Raw genomic sequence first — 16962 nt, forward strand, 5'->3', positions numbered from 1 at the left:
CTGTCGGAGGATTGTCGTAGTGTCGCCGTTCGTAGAGAGAGTGTCGCTTCCTTCCACCCAGCCACCCATTGTCGTCGGAGTGCCACCGGAGTGCCGTCGTTCCTAGAGAGTGTCACTTCCTCCCACCCACCCATTTTCGTTGTCGTCGGAGTGCCACTTGAGGAAGTATTGTCCGTTCCGGTGACCGACGTCGTTCAAAGCTTTGATTGCAATGGCCACCGAAAATGATGTGTTTTCGCCGTTCCACAGTCGTATCAGCGTTCGTGTGTCTTCCTCCCACCCAACCATTTTCGTGTCTCTTCCCAGAAGCATCGCTTTCCGTTGTCAGAATTTGTAGTCCGCGTAGTTTGTAGCCTCACTTTTGTGTATCTCATTTCTTGTTGTCCATTTGGCTTTGTAGCTTTAGAGTTTATTATGTATTTTTACCCTCTAATCTCTTACTAAAGATTTAATTGTGCAGGCCGAGAGGAGAAAAGAGAGGTACAAGCCGGTACTAATTTGTTCTAAGAACTTAGTAAGCGTTGAATGTTTTTGGTGAAAATGTTTATGATAATAATTTGCATATTGCTATGAAGGCATTTTTTTTCTCTGTTGATACTCTATCTGAAGTTTACAGGTTGTTATTGGTATAATATGTTATTGGTAAATATTTCTTCTAGATATTTTGCTTGAAAACATAGTTTAGACAGTTCGTCAGACCAGTGTCGTTCACCGCAGCATATTCCACTGCAAATCCGTCATTTCGAAGCATCGGCCACCGAAACCAACGCCTTTTTGTCGTTCCGCCGTCGTGGAACCGTTCCTTTCGCCAATCGTTTGTTGTTGTTCGGTGGGTTTTAGTTATTTTATATTTTTTTTACCATTTGGGGATTCTTCTGTGTTATAGGTCTTATTGAGATTCTTTTTAACCTTATTTGGTGTAGTGTAATGGAGGAACTTGAACAGAATGAAGCTTCTCATGAGTAATGGGTGGTAATGTTTTTGTCTGTTGGTATTATGATGCAATGAGTATTTGATTCTTGGACGTGAGTCCTCTTGCATGTTTTCTGGTGAATTTTTCTGATGGATTAAAATTATGTGGTTAGAGATGGTGCTTTAAGTCTAATCATGGAATTTTATATATGTAAGTGGCGTGTAAAGTTTATTGCGAATGATTAGGTAAATATCTAATGTAGTATATAATTTGGATCATTATATTTTTTTAAGCCTATGGATCATTGTGAAAACTGGTGCTTAGTAAAAAGTTCGTGCAATTGTGAGTAAGGATATAAATTTCAATGTTTAAGTTATATTTTGGAGGTAATCGAAGTGCAGTAACAATTTTACTTATTTTTATTATAATAAACACCAATATATATAGTATATATATGTTAGGATATTTATCCTATTTTATCATCATTATAGTGTGTCAAGGATTACCCTATTTATCATGATTATATTGTGTCTAGAATTACCCTATTTATCATGATTATATTGTGTCTAGGGTTACCCTATTTATCATGTACTTGTGTATCAATTTATTCTTATAAATAGAAGATTGTGAGCGGGATCAATTAAGCCCTCTAGAATTATTTTACAGTTTTAATCTTAAGTTGGTATCAGAGCGAGTCAATCCCGCTCTGGTTTCTGTCTCGTAATATATATCTGTCCGGCGCCACAGTTCTTCGTCGCTGGCCACCGTCCGCCGCCGCCGGCCACCGTCCACTGTCGACCACCATCGTCCGTCATCGGCCACCGTCGCCGTCGGCCACCGTCGTCCATCACTGTCACAGTTTCCTTCATCTAAACCCTTAGGGTTTTCTTGTTCCTTGCTAGTACTATTCGTCTTCTTCAGAAATGGCGTTTGGCAGTACTCTTTCCTTCTATGGAAGTCCATCAATTACCTCCGAGAAGCTAAATGGAACAAATTATCTATCATGGTCTGGTACCATTGAAATGTGGTTCCTTGGCCAAGGGCATTATGACCACCTTGAGCAAGATGGAAGCCATGTGCCTACTGAAAAAGCTGATCAGTGGAAACAAGCAGATTTCCAGTTGTGTGCCCTGTTATGGCAATCAGTGGAACCCAAACTTCTTGTAGCTTTGAGGGCTTTCAAAACTTGTCACTTCTTTTGGAAGAAAGCCCAAAGCATTTATGCCAACGATATTCAACGTCTCTATGACACTACGAATAAGCTTGCATCTCTTAAAATGGCATACCATGATATGGTGTCCTTCATAGCTGAAGCCCAATCTACTGTCGAAGAACTTAGGATGTTTTTGGAAGTAGATCCATTAGAGGATATCAAAAAGAAACTAGACAAATTTTACATGGTGTTGATCATTCGTGCCCTACATCCCAATTTTGATCATCTCAGAGATCAACTTCTAACTAGTCATGAGGTCCCCTCTATGGAAACATTGACCACTCGCCTTCTACGTGTCCCGGTACCTCAAACTCAAGAAGCGCATGAACTAGTGGAACTATTTGTCATGGTTGCCACACGAGGAAGAGGAGGACGTGGCACTAGAGGAGGAGGACGAGGAGGTCGGGGACGTCCTCAATGCACATATTGTAAAAGGATGGGTCATACTCAAGAGAATTGCTACTCCTTACATGGTTTCCCTTCCAAAACCGTCAATATTTCGAAGACTGAAATTTCCACTCCGAAGACTGAAACTTTCACTTCTATGTTTTCTGAGGATGAATATCAAGAGTATTTAAGGTTAAAGTCTAACAGCTTGGCACAACCATCTCAATCTCCCAATACATCAACAGCCTGCGTTTCTATATCTATGGAAGGTCAAAAATCATGGGTAATTGACTCAGGTGCTTTTGATCACATTTCTGGTAATACCTCTTTGTTCTCATCTATTTCCTTTCGAGAAAAACCTCATTTCATAACCCTTGCAAATGGATCTAAAACTTCTTCCAAAGGAGTCGGTCATGTTTCTTTGTCTCCCTCCCTCAATCTCAACTCAGTCCTTTTTGTCCCTAATTATCCTTTTAATTTAATTTTCTTAAGTTAGTTGACTAAAATGTTAAATTGTTCAATAACCTTTGATCATAAATCTTTTGTTATACAGGAGCGTGGTTCGGGGAGACAGATTGGAGAAGGATATGAAGCTGGCAGATTATACCATTTTGGAACTCGTCCAAGGGTGTCCTGTGTTGCTGCTCCTAATCCTAAAGTGCTACATGATCGACTTGGTCATCCTCATTTGTCCAAATTAAAAAAGATGTGTCCTGAACTTAGTGGTCTCCAAACCTTAGAATGTGAGTCATGTCAATTAGGAAAACATGTTAGATCTTCCTTTCCTAAAAGGTCTCAATCAATATGTAATTCTAGTTTTTCCATCATCCATTCTGATATATGGGGACCTAGTCGTATCTCCTCCTTTGGTTTTAGATATTTTGTTACATTTATTGATGAAAATTCAAGATATACTTGGGTTTATCTTATGAAAAATCGTTCTGAATTGTTAGCTATCTTTACATCCTTTTTGAATGAAATCAAGAATCAATTTGGTCAAGTAATCAAAATATTAAGAAGTGATAATGCAAAAGAGTATTTCTCATCCTTCTTTTCTGCCATCTTGAGTTCCCATGGTATCTTACATCAGTCTACTTGTCCTCATACACCACAGCAAAATGGTATAGCAGAACGAAAAAATAGACACTTGGTTGAAACTGCTCGTACCGTTTTGCTTGGTGCCCATATTCCTGTCCATCACTTGGGGGATGTCATCTTAACTGCATGTTATCTTATTAATAGGATGAACTCCTCCTCTCTTGATACTAAAGTCCCTTTCTCCATTTTGTTTCCTAATGATCCTCTCTTTCATACATCTCCCTGAGTGTTTGGTTGTGTATGTTTTGTTCATGACAGTCTCCAGGTTTAGACAAACTCTCCGTTCGCGCTCTTAAATGTGTCTTCTTAGGCTATTCTCGACTTAAAAAAGGATATCGGTGTTACTCTCCTGAAACTAAGAAGTATTACAAGTCCACCAATGTCACATTCTTTGAACAGACTCCTTACTCTTCTCCATCTATTCAGGATGTTTCTATCCTCCAACAGGTCCTTCCTATTCCAATGGTTGAGTCCAATAGCTCCACTGCCTCTGTCATTCGAAGTCTTGATCACAATCCTTCTACACTTGTTTCTCCATATACTGAGATCATCCCACACAGGGCCCTAATGGATAGTCCACCTCCCCAAGACAATGGTGAATCTCCTACTTCAGATTCTTCTCCCTCGTCACCTCCTCCCAAGCCTCCTGGTTCAAATGATTCAGCATGGCCTATTGCCCTCAGAAAAGGTACTCGTTCCACTCGAAACCCTAATCCCATTTATAATTTTCTAAGCTATCATCGATTGTCGTCCTCCTATTTTTCTCTTTTATCCTCAGTGTCCTCTGTTGTTATACCCAAGAATGTGAAAGAAGCACTTGATCATCCTGGATGGCGATAATTTATGATTGTAGAAATGCAGGCTCTTGACCACAGTAATACTTGGGAGTTGGTGCCCCTTCCCCCAGCAAAAAGGCGGTTGGTTGTCGATGAGTGTATGCAGTTAAAGTTGGCCCTGATGGTGAAATTGATCGGCTCAAAGCTCGGCTTGTTGCAAAATGTTACACTCAGGTTTATGGTCTTGATTATTGTGACACTTTCTTCCTATAGCCAAGATAACTACTATTCGTCTCTTCTTTGCCATGGCAGCCATTCGTCACTGGCCACTTCATCAATTGGATATCAAGAATGCCTTCTTACATGGTGATCTTGAGGAAGAATTTTATATGGAGCAACCTCCTGGGTTTGTTGCTCAGGAGGAGTCTGGTATGGTATGCAAATTGCATCGGTCTCTATATGGCCTCAAGCAATCCCCACGTGCTTGGTTTGGAAAGTTTAGCTCCATTGTTCAAAAATTTGGGCTAAAACGCAGTGAAGCAGACCATTCAGTTTTTTATTGTCATTCTTCTCTCGGGAAATGTGTTTACTTAATAGTATATGTTGATGATATTGTCATTACAGGAAATGGTGTTGTTGGAATATCTCAACTAAAAGAGTACTTGTGTAGACATTTTCAAACCAAGGATCTTGGAAGTCTCAAATACTTCTTAGGCATTGAAGTAGCGCAATCAAAAGATGGAGTTGTAATATCCCAAAGGAAGTATGATCTTGATATATTACAGGAAACAGGCATGATTGATTGTAGACCGGTAGACAGTCCCATGGACCCAAACCAGAAATTAAGGACAAAAGAAGGTGAATTATTCTCCGGTCCAGAGAGGTATAGGAGGCTGGTTGGAAAATTGATTTATCTCACTATTACAAGGCCAGATCTATCCTTTGCAGTTGGAGTGGTTAGTCAGTTCATGATTATATAGCTTATATTATATAATATTCTCATATTATATAGAGAGGTATTTTAAATATTAGATAAGTTATATCATGTAATATTAGTATAAAGTAATTGTGTTTTAAATTATATAAGCTATATTATGTAATATTAGTATAAGGTAATTGTGTTTGGAAATTAAGGAAACAAAAGTGTGGATTACGTATGATGTAGGACTCTTGGATGCATTGAACATCATATAAATTTCATTATCAAATAATGGATATTGAAATTTTGTTCAATTGTAAGGAAGAGAACATTGCTTTCAATTTTCTTCTAATATTTGCATGTTATTTTTTAATGCAAGTTCTTAAAAGACCAATGAATAAGAAAGAATTAGCAAAAAATGAGGAAGACATTATAGAAACATACTCTAATTCTATAACCGTGCAAGAGACTAAACTAAAGGTGAGTAAAAACCAACATTAATCAATGGTTCCAATGTCCCATGCAGTATCAAATGTTGCAAATGTCTTAATTATACTATAAAAAATTAAGTTTCTCTTGCTCAGAAAGAGGCTTTCAAAACCAAAATTTCATTTGAAAACTGAAACAATTATGTGTGAATTTGGTTCCTGTTTCTATGTAAATGCACTCTTATTAGTGATTGTATTAATTAGAATCCATCATGTTTTCCTTGCAGACTTCAGCAATACAAGTAGTAGAAATGAAGTTTCTTCCTGAGCCAAGGGATCTTTGTAAGACCCTAGAACCTCATGAACTTACCTAGTTGTAAAAAGTTTAAGTTATAATGTAAAATAGAGTGCTGTCAGACTTGACATGGTTTACTATTTTAATTATATCTTTTTGTAGAAAATATCAATTTAGTTGATTCTTCTTTTATTGAATAGTAGACTCAAAGAGCTTCGATTTGAGTACTCATACGCGTATTTTCGACTTCGGTAAGGGGGTCAACTGAACTGTCAAAGTTGCAAAAAATTGTGCTGCTGGGGGGACTTGCGTGAGCATTATTTTTTTGGATTGTAGACAATGTGAGCTGGTTTGTTGCAGTTCCTTTTTGTGGGAATAATTTTGGGGACCCTTTCAGACATTCCCTCCATGTTTTGGGGCTGGAAAGGAGTATGGGGCATTGTTTTATTGAATTATCATTACTAAATAACAATTCCATGTGTCCTTGTGTGTCTAGGAATCATTTCCTTTAATTCCAAAGCTGAATGGGTGTTTTGGACAAAAGAGAAAGGCTCTTAATGAGGGTATTTCGAAAATTCTAAGTGTGCTAAGTGTGGAGGTTGTCTTGGCTTGTGCAAGAAGAGAGGAATTCCAAGAAACTAGAGTTCTACCAAGGTTGTGGAAGAGATCAAGTTAAAGTGTTCAAGACTAAAGGTAAGGGGGTTTAACTTGGGATATAACATAGTGTATGATGGGTAGAAGGTAACTATATAAAGTTGTTTCATGCTTTCTTCCTTGTGTGTTGGGATTAAATTTAACATGTTGAAGCATGTGTTTTTCTTCTTGGTTGTAAGTTTTATGAGTTTTGAGTATAACATGAGTTTTGGATATAACACGCAAAATCTAAAACTGAACTGTTGTGATTTTTCCCAGATTTATTGGAGACCTTTCCGGATGTCCAAAATAGTTGTATGAGTAGTCAAATTAAAGATATTGGAGTCTAGTTTCCAAAAACGCAAGAATTAACTCAATTGGAGTTCAGTAGAGAGAGTAATGAGTAAAACAGTCAGCAAAGGTCAAAACTGAGAAGACCAGAGCGTGGTTAAATTTTCCGCTTTTTAATAATTTTACTGCAGCTATCCTTGTAGTCCAAAAATTTAGATTTATATGTCCAAAGAAAGATATTTGAGTCTAGTTTCCAATAAAAAAGAAATGAACTCGTTTGGAGTTATGTACAAAGATTTATGAGTAAAATAACACGGAAAGGTCAGTGTGGACAACATTCATTTTTACTCGTTGGGAGCACTTATCTACACTCTTTGGCCAAGAGTGTGGGTAAGAGGGTATTGAGAATTCTCTTCCATTTTTGGAAGAGGAAAGAATGAATTATGTGAATGAGAGGAGTGAAAGAGATGTTGGGTGATGATTGTGATGGTAAAATTGTGAGAACAAGCGGTCTGTCATTTCCTTAGAATTTTTGTCGAATCGATGGTGTTCGTATTGCGATACGATAGTGTGTTGAGTCTCTGCAGAGTCTGAGATTCGAGTGTCACCCTTTCCTCATGCGTGGGGACTAGAGAGGGTTGGATGTCTCGCCCAATGACTTCAGCTCGTGTGAGTATAGTGCTCGGTGGGTGCGCCAAACCGAAGTTTTTACTCGTAATTCCTTGAGGAGTCGGGGAGATAGGTCTGAAGTTGCGATGGAAGACGACTCGAATCGCCCTGTTTTGCGAAACAGGTTTGGTACGACAAAATTCAAGGAAACAACAGAAGCTTGAGTAAATGATTGAGTCGTGAGTTTAATACTGTGATGTATTGTAATATTGTGACCTTGATAGTCTGAGTGGTGATGATCTGAGTTACGAGTTGAATATTGTGTTGTATTGTAAGGTTGTGACTAGGATAATCTAAGTTATGATATTTTGATATTTAAATTATATGTTATGTTAGGTTCTTCATTACTCACCCTGAAATGTTGTGGTTGTGGTTTCCACCTACGATGATCGTACTTGTACGGGAGTAGATGGTGTTGCAGATGAGGCAGAGATGAAGTAGCACGACGAGAGTTATGGGAATGACTATGGGGGATTTATCATGTTTTAATGTAATTTTAAGTCTTTGAATAATGAATTTGATATTTGTAAGGTTTTAACCTTATGTTGTAAGACGCTTAAACTTTTGATGGTTTAGTTCCGTGATGTTGATTTAAAAAAAAAAAAAAATTGGCGTAAAATTTTGGATTTTGTTATTTTCTAGTGGCACTCCGTAAGGGGTGTTACAATCTTCAAGTTTAATTTCCCTCTAAATCTAATAATAGATAAATCTTTATATTTCTAGATAAGCCACACATACTTATAATTTTATGTTATTATTCTTTTGTTGGTGTTTTGTTTAAGGGCTAGAAATATGAAATGAAGAAACACTTATTGTATTTTAAGTTAGAATTAGCGCCACTAATTAAAACTTTAACTTTTCAAAGATCAGGTGTGAATTTGACATTGTTATGCATGTTTAGGTGTCTGCAGGATGGGATCAAAAAAGCTCTTTTCTCTATAACACATGATTATAATATTACTCATCTTGGGACTTGTGTCATGATTCTAATTCTATTGTTTTTTAAACATATATGGGATTTGATCAGAACAAACAGTTGGGTTCACGCCTCGTGGCTTAGTTGAGTTGCATTGACACCATGTAGGTTGGTAGGTTTAAACTCCAAACTAAGTTGTCAAATATTTTTAATTTTGGCGATACCTCATATTTGAAGTGGAATGTGGTATAGGATGGACTTAAAAGAATCTTATTGATTAATTACCAATTGCTAGTTTTAAAATTTCAACTATAAAACAAGAAAATGTTCCCTTTTTATTCTATTTTGGAAAAAAATGTAAACCTAAAATGATTCATCTAAAGTTGCTCTAAGGTGAGTATATCAAATCGTTTTTTCTTTAGTGATCTAAGGTGAGAGTATATCAAAGTGTAAATAAGTGAGGACTTTAGACAAATGTTTTGCACATATAGGTTAATTTTGAAAATTACATTCATTTTGAAGTGCATAATTTTTTTAATAGAAGTTTTTAATTTTATTTATATAATCACCAAACCAAAACTTGAAATACAACAAATTTATTTAAATTTTATTTGTTGACCATAACAAATTTATTCAAGTTTTTTTGGAGGTTTGAAACCTCTTTTATTTATAATTATTCACCTTCATTCAAAATTTCTTTATTTAATGAAATATGTTTTTCATACACAAAAATTAATAAAAATTAATTTTATTGATGATTTAAAATAAATTACATTCATTGACAATTACAATGTAAATATAAAAATACATTCATTGACAATTTAAAATACAATTTGATTCCAAGAGTATGCCCAACAAGTCATTGTTAGTAGACTTCTGTCCATTGCTTTCAACCTTTAGTTGATGCTTACGGTGATGAAGACAAGCTTCTGTGAGGATCATATTTGGAATGAAGACAAGCTTTTGCAAGACTACGATGACAAAATTCATGCACAATGTTTTTTTTTAAGGAAGACACACTTTTGTCGAGACTAATTGCCTTGGTACAATCGGCCTCAACTTGAAGATAACTGGATAAACAGAGGAAACAAATCAATATTTTGCCTGACACTTTCAGAAAATGGCCAGAAGAAAACACTACCTTCCATGTTCTAGATACGCTTGAGCCCTGTTACTATAGTACGTTGCATTATCACTACAGAGTTTGATAGCTTCTGTGTAAAATCCAATGGCTTTCTGCCACTGCCTATCTTTATATGCTTGATTTCCCTGACATTAGTAGCAAAACAATATAGAATAGAGGGTTTAGCTGAAAATATATGCAATACTCATAATTAAACAGCACAAATTACCATATTTGATTTAACAAATAATAAAAAAAAATTCTCCTAAATGGACTAAAGTTTAAATTATATAAGTAAAGTCCACCTCTATTATTAAAATAGATAGTTAAACCTAAAACAAAGGATAATATATGGGACTGCAAATGTAGAATTATAGCATCCCAAAGCAAAGTTTAAATCTACGTTTGACATTAATGAACTAATGAAAGTCATCATTTAGTTTACATAGTCTTGCAAAAGCTTGTCTTCATTCCAAAAGCTTGTAATGACTTCCTTCTGCACCTTTTTTTTGCCATTATTGATCCTCACAGTTAAGACTACTTGCATAGCTAAATGTGCAGTCTAAGGATTACCAACTCTAACATCGTTTGACACACAATACTGCAGATGTTCAAGCAAGCATGATCATAACCATTGTTTATATATGGACATAATCAAGAGAAAGATATTAACAGCCAAAACTAGGAAGATAATTATCAAACAAGGTAACCAATACATTGCACATGCTTGATTAGTTTTATGAACTTACTCTTGAAAACAACTGCTCTCACTTCCTACCATCAAAACTAATCAAATTTACCACCATTATTATCAAGAAGAACATCTAAGTTCGACAAAAGAACAGTCAAGAAGTAGGAAATATCAACAACAATCAAAGCAAAAACTTACATACTTCTTGTCAGATGGCGTCACAAGTCGATCTTTTACACTTAGACCAGCAACAACTGCCATTATAGGATCCAAACACTTGAAGATGGTTCCTAAATTGAGCATCTTGCCAAGTTTGGGTTTTACGGGAACCATTGTCGATTTGTGCCTTGAAAATTAACAATCCAATCAACAGTAACTCTAGAATAAATCAATATAACACTTTGAAAGTTACAAGAATATTCTTTTCCTTGATAGTGAAAGAAGAAATAAAGACCATGGTGCAATAGTTTTTTTACCAAAAACTGTTATATTTTCATTCCTGTCTAAGGCCTAAATAATCTTAAAATATTCAATAGCATTTTCAACCTGCAGAATAAAATTAATTGATTACTAAATTGAGTAAAAAATACAGATGCAGGATGCAAAATGTTATAAGTTCTACACATAAAATTCATTGGAAATATAAACATCGATGTAGGATGCATGATTTTATAAGTTCTACAGATACAATTCATAGACAATATAAATAACAACCCTCGTATTTGAAAGCAAGTCCAGAAACACGTTCAGTGAATTTTACCGATAGAGTCTTTGGTGACTGTAGAGCTTTAGATAAAAACTCAAAGATGGTTCCAAGTAGTAGAGTTTTTATTTTCAAACACAACGACTGCAAAGGTGTTCTGAAAAGCTCTGGCAATTGATAATCAGCAAAAGAATCATAAACACATGTGGGAAAAAGATGGATGCATTCGCCAAGCCGAACACAAATTAAATATTATCTTCCATCTCAAAACCAGAGATAATATATGGAAGGAAATATTAAAAGGGAGAAAAACTCACACCTGCGACGAGGATGACGACCACCAGAACTGAGAACTCAACGACGACTAAAACTGAGAACTCAACTGCGATCGCAACGGCCACCACAACTCACGACAAATCGGCGACCACAACGGTAACACACATAAACCCTACCTGACGACGGAGACCACGAAACGACGATGACTGCATTGTGAGAGTTGTGTTCCTTGTTTGGAGCTTTGTTCGTTGCGAGGATGAGCTCGGTTATGGAAACCTGTGTTTGTTAGGGAGAACTGTGTTTGCGAGAAATAAGATGGTTGCGTCAAAAATTTTAGGAAAAATCAAAGGTGTTTGGGAAACATGAGAAAAAAAGAAAGTTTTGTAAATTTGAAAAAGGGGAATCTGAGTTACTGAGGGAGGGATGAAAAATTGGGGGAAAGGAACAACGCGAAGCTTAAAAAACCCCATTCATGGTGGTTTCGCCCTTTATTGGTACTTCGGAACAACGAACGGTGGTATACAAGGTTCCAGTTAACGGCGAGAGTCCGGTGAACAGAGGAAAATTGGCTAACGGTCGGGAAGACGCTCTCTATCAAGGTTATGAGATTTCTAATTTTTGAAATCCCAAAAATGAAACCCGTGCAATCAAAACCCCTTAACACACTTCCATTTCCACGTCATTATCAATTTTTAAAATCTTTTTCACATTAAGCTTGACAGGTGACTATGTAAAAATGTTGTTAAAATTTGTTGTTAAAGTATCATTGTCTCATAAGAAATACTTCACGCAGCATAATTTCAATTCCCATAATCATTTCAACTTAAAATTAAATTAACATGCTTTATCACTGACACTACAAAAATATTATAATATAATAGAGGTTTATTTCTGGGGGTTTTAAAAACCTTCCCTAGTTTCCGGTGATTTTATTAAAACCTCCCCTAATTTCCGTCGATTTTATTAAAACCTCCCCTAATAGGAAAAAGCAGTTAAATTTTTATTTATTTACTTTTTAAATAAATTGTCGACTATTTGTTTAAAATACCGACAAAAGTGTTGAAATCTTGTCCTTTATTATCTCCTTCGTTTGGATGCCGGCCATGAAGAGACGATTGAGGAGGAGGAGGAGGAGGAGCAAGGGCGTGTCGTTGTTGAGTTTCAGCACGAACGCTTCGATAGTCGGTCGGGCCGAGAGCTGTGTGGCGTGCATGTTCCTCTGCCTCACGACGCCGCAGATTTGTAACCTCACTCGCTTTAACCGTGCGTTTCACGGCGCCGCCTCCTTGGATCTCAATTTAGGAGGCCAAGCTGTCGCACAACTACCAGGATCTACAGGATCTGGTCCGGTCGGAGCGCCACCGAAATCTCTCGAAGAAGGACACTTTTGCGCTCCTCTCACGGCCCCTGCCCTTCAACAATGGCCACAAGGTGAGTGGTGCTCTCTAGGTCATTTTTTTTTTTGGTTTTTTAGGGGCTATTGGAACTTTTAGGGATTTCAATGATTGTTTAGGGTTTTGCAGGAAGTGCGGCTGGATAGAGTCACGGAAAGGGTTTGCATGTCGATTTCGGCGAGAGTGATTGCGATTACTGGAATTGATGACCGAAGATATTGCAATCGGATTCCTATTCAAGAATTTAGGTTAAATGTACTTGTCTTTAAAGATCATCACGAGAAAGAAGAAGGATATACTAATGATTATGTGTTTCCCAACCATTTTCCTCACTTTTTTCTTGTAAAGCCTAGTTTTCATAAATTGGTTTTATTTTCAGCCAAATACAGACGCAAGATTTGATGCACCTACAGTTGGAAAAGTGCTTCTCAAGTCTAGAGGCTTTTACACTGGTTTTGTTCTTCTTTTCTTTTCATTGCATTGACCTATTTGAATGGTAACATATATCTGTATGTTTTAATACACTATAAATAAATGGAATTTTCAACAATGTCCAACCATTTTAATCAAACAAAATTTTTAACTATTGGTGATGCATCAATTCTTTTGAACGACACTGATACGATTGTGAGTGAGCAAACTGCAGCGCCAAATAACAACAGCTTAAGAGGTTTGGATGTCGTGAATCAGATCAAGACAGTAGTAGAAAATCATTGTCCTGGGGTTGTCTCCTGTGCTGATATTCTTCCTCTTGCAGCTGAGATATATTTATCACGTTTATATATGCATAATACCAAAAACTGAGTTAATTATTTAAGATGTAATGTTTAATTTCATTCCAATCTAGTTTATAGAAAATGATGGAGCTTTGTAACATTTGAGTTGTAACAATTTTTTTTGATATTTTGTAGGCTCATGGTCCTACTTGGGAAGTTCCACTGGGAAGAAGGGATAGTTTGACAGCAAATCGAACCGTTGCTAATCTAAACCTTTCTAGTCCTAATTTTACACTTGATCACCTTATTTCCTCATTTGCTAATCAGAACCTCACTGTCACTGATCTAGTTGCACTTTCAGGTCTGAACATTTATAACATAAAAAAAAATCTTCTTGATTTGTCTACTATAATTTATTGGGGTTGTAGTTGCTACCAATATTCTTCATGAATCATAATGGAGTAGAGAACATCTTGTCACTCTTATGCTTTTGCTCATATATAAAAATTCACTTCTCCAAACCCATTTTTAGACCTCAAAAAATACAAGTCTAATTATTTTGAAATAAGTCTTCCATGTTTAAAAATTGTTCCCAGATGGAGAGGCTTACGTAATTTTCAAAACTGGTAGATTTTAAAATGAAGAAAAAATGCATCAGAAAAGTTTTAGAACGAAATTTGTAAAAGAACAAGACTGGGCAGAGCATTACTGTCTAGTGGTATTTGAAAATGACTTAAAAGTGTCACACGAAAATATGCATCTAATTTTTCATTTTTAATAACCTTCTGTTTATATATATATATATATATATATATATATATTAAAAAAATTCTATTACGCATTAACTATGTTCAACTTCATTGATGAAACTAGTGATTATGTTAGCAAAGTTCAGTTGAAAGAGGTGAAGATAATTAATAAGTACACTAGTATTCTATAACCTGAATGTTGGTTATGATATTATGATATCAGAGACACCCATGCCCTGCAATTTTTGAATTTGAATTTTTTGCAGAAAAAATTATAGTGTTCCTCTATTAACATATATTAAAAAATTATTAATAATAGAAGAATAATAGTAAAAATCAGAAAGAATCTACACAAGAATCTACGCTTCAATTTTTTTCCTGAGCTAGTAATACATTTAGCCGTTTTCATTTCTATTTTTTAAGATGCGTTTGGATTGCCATCTCAAATGCGTATATGTAATAAATAACTTTTAACATGCAAATTAATATACCAAATGACATTTCTCTGTTTCATTGAACAATCATGCAGATTGGCGAAGGTGAAGGAGTGGGCGCATAAGGACAAAATTTTCAAACAATTTTGTTAGCAAAAGGTGCGGAAATAAAAGCTCTTGATTTGAATAAGGGAGAAATATGGGTTGTTTTTGTGGTTTAAGACCAGTTCTGTAGAATATGCTACTATTTTCATCACCAATGGTGTAGTTGGTTGGTGGTGTATATATAGTGATTCAAAAGCAACTGAGGAGCCATGCCTCCAAATTCTAAAGTTGGAGAATTAAAAGATATGGTCAAATAGACAATAGGATGGTGGTTCTACTGTTTGTGATGATTATGAGCTTTCTTTTTTAAGGAAAAAGAGTTGCAGAATGACCACAACCACAAAATATTAATTGATTTACCTCAAACAATGCATATTGGTGTTTATGAATCTAACAATGACCAAAAGTTGCAGAGAAGCCATCGGGTTCTCTTTTATATCTTACTTTTTTTTAATTTTCATATTTTCATTTTGTAAAGAGTGGTGTCACAAGAACATGTAAAACTATCATGCCATGGTGTGTGTGTTTAGCAATTTTTCACAATATAGGCATTTCAGTATAGTCCATGGACTTGTTTCCTTTCCAATATTAATGTTAACATTTCAATAAACATAAGGACAATGTAATATTTGGATTAGATGAGATCATAATACAAAAATTAATTGAATGTTAAATATAAATATATAATTTATTTAGTTTTTCCAAACAGTGATTTTCCGGCGGTTTTGGAAAACCTCTGGAAATTACCGATGGTTTTTGTGAAAACCCTGCAAGTATCGGTGGTTTTGAAAATCTCGGTAATTACCAATGGTTTTTGTAAAAACTCCTGCTAAAAATCGCCAGTAATTGTGATGTTGTATTTCTCAGTTGTTTTTGTAACTGCGGGAAACGTATTTAGTGGGGTTTAAAACCCCGGTAACGTAAAAAAAACCTGGTAAAATTGGACATTTTTGTAGTGTGAGTGTATTATTATTAAGGTTAAATATCTTTTTAGTCACTTATCTTTCACTAAAAATTAGAATTAGTTTCTTTTGAAACTTTGGACCAATTTATTCTCTCGTTTTTAGAACTGCGTAGACTTAGTCATTTTAATCAAATTTTGTTAAGTTCATTTGACGTTTCAAACGCATTTCTTAGTTAACATTTGAGTTTTTTTACATCGTTTGATATACTTTGACTTCAATGTTAACTGAGAAACACGTTTGAAACATAAAATAAACTTAACAAAATTTAGTTAAAATGACTAAATTCGCACATGTCTAAAGTTTGTGGACTAAATTAGGTCAAAGTTTTAAAGAGGGACTATAACGGACAACACATATATTTAATCCTTATTATTATTATTATTACTGAATAAGACATTTTAAGTTTTCGTTATAATATTGACGAAAACACGAGATATCCAAATGAGGTGTAAGAATATTTGGTTTTCCTTTGACAAAGGAGATATTCCACCTCTCCACTTAGCACTTAAATCTTTGTTACATACTCTAGAAGAAGTACGTATTTCACCCAAAATGAAACTAACATCATCAAATACATTGGACTTTAAAGAAGCTACAATCATGTCTAATTTAAATATGTTATCCTGGTACAAACGAGAATATTCTTGTAAGGTCATAATTGTCAATTTAACCAAACTTTTGTCCTTCGAGAGTGTCGTAACCAGAATCGCGACGGGACGACGACCCGAAAAAATTAAACAAATTTGAAAAAAAGAGATTGGAGTCGTCACCATAGTTTATTCTGGAAAACTACGGAAAAACCATAAAATGATAAGGCATGGTCTGCAAAAATGAGATTCTAAGTTCGGGAGTCGGTTACGTGTAGGGAAGGTATTAACACCCTACAACGCCTGCCCTAAGGGAGTACCTTTAACTAAATACGCGAATATGATGTGATTTTCAAAATGTTTAACTATCCCCTAAAATAAAACTCTAAAGAAACAAAATATATTTTTTAGGTTTTTGTGCCCGACAAGGATTGACCTTGCTCCTACGTATTCTCATTCAGAATGAGAAATCAGGGGTACGTAGTTCTTTTAGAAACTCCTTGAGAAGTTTGTTTGAGAGATTTGTTTGAGGAATTAATTATGGATAAATTTGGATTTTTGGGGAAGTGAACCTGGCAAGGACTAGCCTTGCTTCTAGGTATCTCCACTTTTGATGGAGAATCAAGGATCACGTAGTTCTGGCTGAGAAATTGTTTGTTTGGTTGAAAGTGTTGATATTTT

The 16962-nt window shown here is 35.5% G+C and overlaps 2 protein-coding genes across 14 annotated transcripts; one reads left to right on the plus strand and one right to left on the minus strand.

Moving 5' to 3' along the window:
* Positions 1-9270: 9270 nt before the first annotated feature.
* Positions 9271-12221, minus strand: LOC148198696 (outer envelope protein 64, chloroplastic-like). 6 transcript variants are annotated; one of them, XM_088116475.1, is made up of 5 exons: positions 11375-12221; positions 11113-11212; positions 10551-10698; positions 9680-9807; positions 9271-9608 (listed from the first exon to the last, which is right to left on the minus strand). In XM_088116475.1, exons 3-5 carry the CDS (start codon positions 10683-10685, stop codon positions 9446-9448), a joined length of 426 nt encoding a protein of 141 aa, XP_087972601.1. In that variant the 5' UTR covers positions 10686-10698; positions 11113-11212; positions 11375-12221; the 3' UTR covers positions 9271-9445. The 6 variants fall into 6 exon arrangements, 5 of the variants coding, with proteins under 5 accessions (XP_087972601.1, XP_087972600.1, XP_087972599.1 ...); XM_088116474.1 differs by having other exon boundaries at positions 11113-11222; positions 11373-12221; XM_088116473.1 differs by lacking the exon at positions 11113-11212.
* Positions 12222-12620: 399 nt separating this feature from the next.
* Positions 12621-15167, plus strand: LOC148198697 (uncharacterized). Of its 8 annotated transcripts, XM_088116470.1 has the most exons (5): positions 12628-12762; positions 12845-12973; positions 13105-13177; positions 13637-13802; positions 14720-15167. In XM_088116470.1, the coding sequence occupies exons 1-5, from the start codon at positions 12752-12754 to the stop codon at positions 14731-14733; spliced, it is 393 nt and encodes a 130-aa protein (XP_087972596.1). In that variant the 5' UTR covers positions 12628-12751; the 3' UTR covers positions 14734-15167. The 8 variants fall into 8 exon arrangements, 2 of the variants coding, with proteins under 2 accessions (XP_087972596.1, XP_087972595.1); XR_015786917.1 differs by having other exon boundaries at positions 12621-12762; positions 12855-12973; positions 13105-13802; XR_015786919.1 differs by lacking the exon at positions 13105-13177 and having other exon boundaries at positions 12621-12762; positions 12855-12973.
* Positions 15168-16962: the final 1795 nt, after the last annotated feature.

This window comes from Vigna umbellata, chromosome 5, assembly GCF_029865625.1.
Source record: "Vigna umbellata cultivar VRB3 chromosome 5, Vumbellata_1.0, whole genome shotgun sequence".
NCBI lineage: Eukaryota > Viridiplantae > Streptophyta > Magnoliopsida > Fabales > Fabaceae > Vigna > Vigna umbellata.

Coding starts and splice junctions, on each gene's coding strand:
- LOC148198696 (XM_088116473.1), bottom strand. CDS start 10,685: ATGGTTCCCGTAAAACCCAAACTTGGCAAGATGCTCAATTTAGGAACC. Junction 9,808..10,550: donor CGCCATCTGACAAGAAGTAT/GTAAGTTTTTGC, acceptor TACTAATGTCAG/GGAAATCAAGCATATAAAGA. Junction 9,609..9,679: donor GCGTATCTAGAACATGGAAG/GTAGTGTTTTCT, acceptor CTGTTTATCCAG/TTATCTTCAAGTTGAGGCCG.
- LOC148198697 (XM_088116469.1), top strand. Junction 12,974..13,104: donor ATTCCTATTCAAGAATTTAG/GTTAAATGTACT, acceptor TTTTATTTTCAG/CCAAATACAGACGCAAGATT. Junction 13,178..13,636: donor GTCTAGAGGCTTTTACACTG/GTTTTGTTCTTC, acceptor GATATTTTGTAG/GCTCATGGTCCTACTTGGGA.